This window comes from Pelophylax lessonae (assembly GCF_965119305.1).
Source record: "Pelophylax lessonae genome assembly, chromosome: 5".
Classification (NCBI taxonomy): Eukaryota; Metazoa; Chordata; class Amphibia; order Anura; family Ranidae; genus Pelophylax; species Pelophylax lessonae.
In genome coordinates, this window is record NC_138772.1 from 253960884 (window position 1) to 253968627 (window position 7744).

The 7744-nt window shown below is 44.0% G+C and overlaps 1 protein-coding gene across 1 annotated transcript in view; it reads right to left on the reverse strand.

Moving 5' to 3' along the window:
* ATPSCKMT (ATP synthase c subunit lysine N-methyltransferase) overlaps positions 1 to 6032 on the reverse strand; it is a 163725-nt gene extending 157693 nt beyond the window's left edge. The window contains exon 1 of the mRNA XM_082257993.1: positions 5736 to 6032. Coding sequence (XP_082114119.1) covers positions 5736 to 6020 — 285 coding nt within the window. The 5' untranslated portion in view covers positions 6021 to 6032. The remainder of the gene's footprint in view (positions 1 to 5735) is intronic.
* Between the last annotated feature and the right edge of the window lie 1712 nt (positions 6033 to 7744).

Here is a 7744-nt window from a genome sequence, read left to right on the forward strand (position 1 = left end):
CCCTCTCTCTCTTTCCCTCTCTCTCTCTCTTTCCCTCTCTCTCTCTCTCTCTCTCTTTCCCTCTCTCTCTCTTTCCCTCTCTCTCTCTCTTTCTCTCTCCCTCTTTCCCTCTCTCTCTTTCTTTCCCTCTTTCTCTTTCTTTCCCTCTTTCTCTCTCTTTCCCTCTTTCTTTCCCCCTCTCTCTCTCTTCTTTTTCCCTCCCCTATCAAGGATAAGTAAATTAATAAATAAAATATTAAAAAATCTTTTTAGTCCATAAAAAACATTTTTATAAAAAAAATTGTCCATAGTGAATCTTCCCAAGTCACAAGAAAAAGTGCAAACGTGCAAAAAAGTGCCACTATCCAATAACTGCGTGTATTCAGTGTCCACATGTGGGGATCCCACCTTCCGTGCACCACTATTTCCCCTAAATGGACTCGCTGGAAATTAAGCTGGTGGAACCAGCAATCACACTTTCCTAATAACTTTCCAGCCTGGTGGTCAGTTTCCTCAATAATAGTTATCCCGATTGGTCAATGAAAAGAATGTCCCTTACATTGGGGGTTAATGAAAAAAATGCCCCGTACATTGGGGGTCAATGAAAAAAATGTCCCGTACATTGAGTCAGTGACAAGCATGTCTCCTTACATTAGGGGTCAGTAAGAAGAATGTTTGTTACATTGGTGGTCAGTGAGAAGAATATGTCTTGTATTGGTGGTTAGTCAGAAGAATGTTCCTTAAATTGGGGGTCACTGAGAAGAATGCTCCTTACACTGGTGGTCAGTGAGAAGATTGTCCCTTACATTGGTGATCAGTGGGAAGAATGCTCCTTACATTGGTGATCAGTGGGAAGAATGTTCCTTACATTGGTGGTCAGTGAGAAGATTGTCCCTTACATTGGTGATCAGTGGGAAGAATGCTCCTTACATTGGTGGTCAGTGGGAAGAATGTCCCTTACATTGGTGGTCAGTGGTAAGAATGCTCCTTACATTGGTGGTCAGTGGGAAGAATGCTCCTTACATTGGTGGTCAGTGAGAAGAATGTTCCTTACATTGGTGGTCAGTGGGAAGAATGTTCCTTACATTGATGGTCAGTGGGAAGAATGTCCCTTACATTGGTGGTCAGTGGGTAGAATGCTCCTTACATTGGAGGTCAGTGGGAAGAATGTGCCTTACATTGGTGGTCAGTAGGAAGAATTCCCCTTACAATGGTGGTCGATTGGGAGGAATGGCCCCCTTACATTGGTGGTCAGTGAAAATTATATAAAGTAAATAAAAATTGTTAAAAAAATGATTGTAAAGCACATCCAGGTAGAGGGCTATGTAGGATGAGCACACATATGTGAACAATAATGGTGGCACATATGTATGGTATCATCGGGAACGTCGCACTGAGAGCAATTCTAGGGCCATCATTTTGTAACATGCTGGTCAGAGCTTTTTATTTTTTGTATTTTTTTTTTTATTAAACTGTTCAGCTAAGAAGACATTGGTTGCACCTATTATATTGTGTTAATTCATGAAAACCTTAGCCTCGGTTCACATATATGCGATGCGGGAAGGCTGCGAATTCGCAGCCTGTTCCCGCATCGCACACGCACCCCCGGCAGTTCACACTGCCATATGCGATCCGCTGGGGGTGTCAATGTAATCTTAACGACACCCCCAGTTTGATCGCATATCGCAGTGCGATCGTGCAGTTCGCACAGGATCGGATCGCACAAGTGTGAACCGCTGTGCGATCCGATCCTGATGCGGCAGCAAAAATGCCTCCTGTGCGTGTTTGCTGCGGGTGCGATGCGAATTTAGCCATACAAACTGTATGGCTAAACTCGCACCGCACAGCTGATCGCAAGTCATGTCGGAGCAGTGCGCTCCGACATGACATGCGAACCCCGCACACGCAGTAGTGTGAACCGGGGCTTAATTTTGGAAATGTACCATTGTTGCACTTTATTTAATGTAAGTTTATTTTCTTTTTTTTCTATAATATACATTTATTTTGAACATAGTGTAGAGAAATTCTGTGACAAACAAATGTAATGTGGGCAGTGCAAGATGTAGGCGGGGCTTTGTGTGGGTGTGGCTTGAGTGTGGGCGGGGACACATGGGGCCCATGATCTCTTATTGCCCGGGGGCCCCATGAGTTGTCAGTCCGCCCCTGATCTATAGTTTAGTAATGATTACATAAAGCAAGTAAGGGCGCCGTTTATCTCCTGTTGTGTCTGGAGGGGGAGAGATCACAAAGTAGCAGCACAAACAGTAACATAAAACCTGGAGGAGGGATATAGAATAGAAGAGAGGATAGAATGAACTAAACATTTTGAAAATGGATGCTTTGCATTTTTTAAGACTGTAAACTACCTATCCTGTGTGTGTTGTTGAGTGGGGTGGCTGCAGAATGAGGGGGTGTGATTTATGTTGAAGTGGACTTGTTCACATTTACCATGTACAGGCCTAGTGTACCCTTCGGCATTCACTGCAATTCACAAAGCATGATGGGAAGTGTAGTTTCTTTATAGTGTAGAGAGGAGATGCTGTTAATTTTTTATTTAAAGAGCTGACTTCTTGAAAATTCAGTTAGACTTTTCTCTTTAAACACTTTAGGACTGCTCACTGTGCTGCTACTGCATAGGTCTACGTCGCTGGACTCCTAGCTGTCTCAGCGGGAGTCAGGCCGGAGGATCAACGCCTCTCTTCCCCGATCGACGGGGAAAGTGTGAGAAAATCAGTCCACTTGTGTAAACAAAGCAGGCGGATCTTCTCTGTGACAGACAGGGAGAGATCACAGGATTCAGCACAGCTGAACCTGCGATCTCTCTCTCTGTCACAGAACCCCCTCCCCCCACACACGTCAGTAAGCATGAGGCATACATTTAACCCCTTGATCACCAACAGTGTTAACCCCTTCCCTGCCAGTGTCATTATTACAGTAACAGTGCATATTTTTAGCACTTATTACTGTAGTAATGTCACTGGTCCCCCCAAAAGTGTCAAAAATGTAAGTTAGGGGTCCGATCTGTCCGCCGCAATGTCGCAGTCCAGCAAAAAAAAAGAAAATCGCAGATCGCCGCCGTTACTAGTAAAAAAAAAAAACAAAAAAAACAATAAAAATTACAAATCTTTCCCGTAGTTAGTAAACGCGATAACTTTTGCGCAAACCAATTAAAATACGCTTATTGCGATTTTTTTTTACCAAAAATATGTAGCAGAAAACAAATTGGCCTAAAATGTTAAAAAAAGTCTGATTTATACATTTTTTTTTGGGAATGTTATATATCAGAATGTGAATAATTTTGTTTATTTTTCAAAATGGACGCTTTTTTCAAAAATTAAAAATCACACAGGTGATCAAATACCACCAAAAGAAAGCTTTATTTGTGGGGAAAAAAAGGACGTAAATTTCATTTGGGTACAGCGTCGCACAACCGCGCAATTGTCCGTTAAAATAACGCAGTGCCGAATTGCAAAATATGGCCTGGTCAGAAAGCGGGTAAAATCTTCCAATCTTAGTGTGGATAAAAATATGCTCATTGAGAATTTTTTTGTCAAAGACATGTAGCTAAATACATTTTGGCCTAAATATATGACAAAAATTTAATATATTGGATATTTTTTAACAGTCAAAGTAGAAAAACTGAATTTTTGTAAAATCTTACCGTAAAATTGCTTTCTTTGAGTCCTCTGACAGTCCTGCCCACTCATACAGTCTTCACCAATGGGTATTGACCTCTTATCCACAGGAGCAAGCTAGGCATAAGACTTGTTAAAAACAAAGCAATTTACATAGACACACCTGTAGGGGGCTGTCCCACTAGTCCAATACCCCCCTGCTATCAACCTTCCCAACTCAGTTTGGTAGCAAGCAGTTAAAGTCCAAAAAACTCCAAAAGAGGGGCGGGGGCAGCGACTGTCAGAGGACTCAGAGAAAGGAATTTTACGGTAAGATTTTACAAAAATTCAGTTCTCTTACGTCCTCTGACAGTCGCGGCCCACTCATACAGTCTTCACCAATTGGATGTCCCAAAGCAGTGTAGACATGAGGGGTGGGAAGCACAACCGTCACAAAGGCAACGCAGCACCCAGGTCAGAGAAAGGAACCTTATCTGAACAGAAAGGTAAACCCTCTGGGAAACCGAAAAGCTCAACTGGAGCAACAACCCAGGAAAGCAAATAACCAAGGGGAAAACAACCCCAACAGACAGGGACCGGCAAAGCCAGGGCCCCCTCAAGGTACTGCCGCACACAGAACTTTGCGGCCAAAGGAGGCATCTGCTGATGCCAAAGCATCAAGTTTGTAAAATTTGCAGAAAATAAAAGTAATAAAACAGAAGAAAGGCTGAGACATGTAGCCCCAGCACAGTGATACCCTGTCTTACTCCTAACTAGGCAGAAGACAAACTGAGTTGGGAAGGCTGATAGCAGGGGGGTATTGGACCAGTGGGACAGCCCCCTACAGGTGTGTCAATGTAAATTGCTTTATTTTTAACAAGTCTTATGCCTAGCTTGCTCCTGTGGATAAGAGGTCAATACCCATTGGTGAAGACTGTATGAGTGGGCGGCGACTGTCAGAGGACGTAAGAGAAATGTCAATTTTTCGCAAAATTTTTGCTGTTTTTAATTAATATCGCAAAAAATAAAAAGTGCAGAGGTGATCAAATACCACCAAAAAAAAGTTCTGTTTGTGGGGAAAAAAGGACGTACATTTTGTTTGGGTACAGCATTGCATGACCGTACAATTGTCAGTTAAAGTTGTGCAGTGCCAAGTTGAAAAAAGTGGCCTGGTCATTGAGCAGCCAAATCTTCCGGGGCTAAAGTGGTTAATGGTAAGGAATTTCACAGATGTATTAACTGTTGAGTGTTTTGTGTAGGGGGTGTACTTTTGGGGGATTTTTTTGCTGATGAGTTGTGCTTTAAAGCGGAGTTCCGGGCACAAAATCTACCTAATCGATTTTGTGCCCATCCGCTTGCTTTGCTTCACCTGAAAAGGAATTGGATAGTTAGGATTATTTTTTTTTTTTACTTACCTTGTAATTGTAGAAAGAAATACTCACCTATTTTCCACTTCCTCCCTCTGTGGCCGCGGCCCGCACCGTCACTTCCAGTTTGCAATGATTCCTGGGAGCTGAACGTCATCGCTCCCAGGAATCAATGCGACGGCACCGGCCCCGCTCGTCACTTCCGGTGCGACGCCGCATTCCCTGTTAAACAGCTTCTGGGCATGCCCAGAAGCTGTGTAGGAATGCGGCGCTGCACCGGAAGTGAAGAAAGGGGCCGGTGAAGGCGCATTCTGGGAGAAGAAGACGAGGAAGAGGACGCAGAAGAGGATCGCGCTGGCTTCAGCTGCCCACAACAGAGATGGCAACGCTGTAGAAGAAATTTAATGAGTGAGTATTTCTTCTTGCAGGTAAGTGCGAACTGGGACAGATCAGAGGCTAGCCATTGAGGAATGTACTAGCCCTGACTGTCCCGGGGGTATGTTCATTGAAAAAATGTTTCTGTGCCCGGAACTCTGCTTTAAGGTCACAAGCCAGCTATAATGCATACATTATGTGTATAACAGAAAAAATATGAGTAATATTTACTGTAAACATGCCCAATATTTACTGTATACATTTGTTATGTAAAATAGTACATGTTTTATAATTTTGTGAATAAGTTTGTACATTCTTTTTGAAACAAACATCTCTATATGCTCCTGCCAATAACAAAGAAAAAAAAATAAAGCAGCAATAACAATTGTTTGCAACTTACAATGCGTCCATCACCACTTCCGATATCAACCAGATGTCCACTCCTAAGCTGAAGCATTTTCAGTACATTCCTTATCTGTTTGTTTGTTGCAGGAACATACGGTAGACAGATTTTTCTGAATGCTGGGGCTACAAATGGAGTGGCAATTGCATATAATGCCATTAGTGTCCCTCCAACAACACCAGTGGCAAACAGTCCCCATTTTTTCATATTTCCGTTTCTAGTGCTAACTTTCAATGAAGAGTCTTCCAGAACAGGTTGATGAGTAAAATTTGATCCATTCATTTTTTTTTTTTTTTTTTTAACTCCTTTTTCCTGTTTCTTCTCCAGGTATGTGCTGTCAGAAAGTACCATGAAAAACAAGAATTCCATTAAAAACACACTCCTAAAATACTGTGTATGTAGAATACAAAATCATTATTCAACCATTCATATAAGATATAGCTTGAAACTTTTTTTTTTACATTCATTTGCAAAAGATTAAGATGATCTGCTAAGGAAATAAACTTCTTGAAACTTTTGATTATATAATGAGAAAAAAAAAAATCAACTTAACACAGCAACAGCATACACAGGCAGTTGATCCCTTTAACAGTTTTGTATTTACAGTCGCCAGTTCTTTATAGTGTTTAGTACCATATCAAAATGTACCTGTTGAAGCTCAGGAGCTTTAATTTTTTTCAGTTTTAGTTGCTTATGTCTAAAAATGTATTGGGAACAGAAAGAGCAAGTAGGGCTTTAAATACCCCTCCAAAGTACACACAAGTACAAAAGTATATAAAAATACAAAATATTTTATTGGTTATTTGACAATAAAAATGTGTTACAACATATGAAAAAATTAGCTTGCATACTGATTCTACCAAATCTAGCCAACATGGAGTTGCATGGTATATGATCGAGATATAGAATAGAGGTCTACACGTATCGCAGAAGTACCCCTTCTTCAGGACCACCCAGGAGCGTACCGTGGGGTTGGCCAGAATGGCGCCCGCCAGGGGGGCAGGCCGAGTGGGGGGCGTGCAAAAACACTGGCAACTTAGTGTAGCCAGGGCTGGTGCTACTACTAGGCAGGTTAAGCAGTCGCCTAGGGCGCCTGGCCGCTTCTGGTTACTTCTCACCTCTCCCGCCGCCTCCTTTACTGTACAGCCGGCACCACTCAGGACCATCACTGTGTCACTGAGTGTGTAGGCGGCACGGCTGCAAAAATACACTGCCCGACTAATCTGTCCTGACTGACAGTAGTGAGTAGGCCTGCGGAATATAATCAGAGCATCGATGCATCGCGATGCGACCCTTTGCGATTCTGCATCGATTCGGGGTGCCGTCAACATCGATTAGGAAATGACGTCATCAGCCGCGGCCATGCCCTATCGCGCCTGGGAGAAAAAAAGTCACAAGATCACAGCTGATTGGTGGATTAGTGCACGAAGTCACAAGAACGCGGCTGATTGGTGGATTAGTGCGGGAGCTCAATAAAAAGGATCCGCCCCACCTCTTCCCTCTCTTTGACGCGGGCCGAGGCGCAGCAAGAACATCCCCCACGTGTATTGGCGTCCCACCTGCGGCCTTGCAGCCAAGAAGCCAGCCAGCCAAGCCAGTCCACACTCCAGTCCACAGGACCCCCGAGTGTTGCAGCCATCTAGGACCTGGAGCCCCAAGCGTCCCCATCGCAGCCAGCCAGCGCCGCCCGCCTCACCGTGGTCGTCCCAGGCCCAGCCGCCACGCCAGTGATGCCACATGCCAGCCGCCACTGAGCCCAGACAATCACAACCCCAACCCCAACAACCCACACAATCACACAGCAGGTAAGTCCGAACAAATCATTGTAATCATGGGGGTCTCTCTGTATCTCTGGGGGGGATGTCTGTGATGGGGGGGCCTCGGACAGGGGACAGTTGGTCGGGGCCGGGTAGTGTTCTGCGGTGGCAGGGGGGGTCTCTGACTGTCAGTGGGGGTGGGGTCTCTGTCAGTGTCAGCTGTGGGGGTCTGGGGAAGGGAGAATCTCT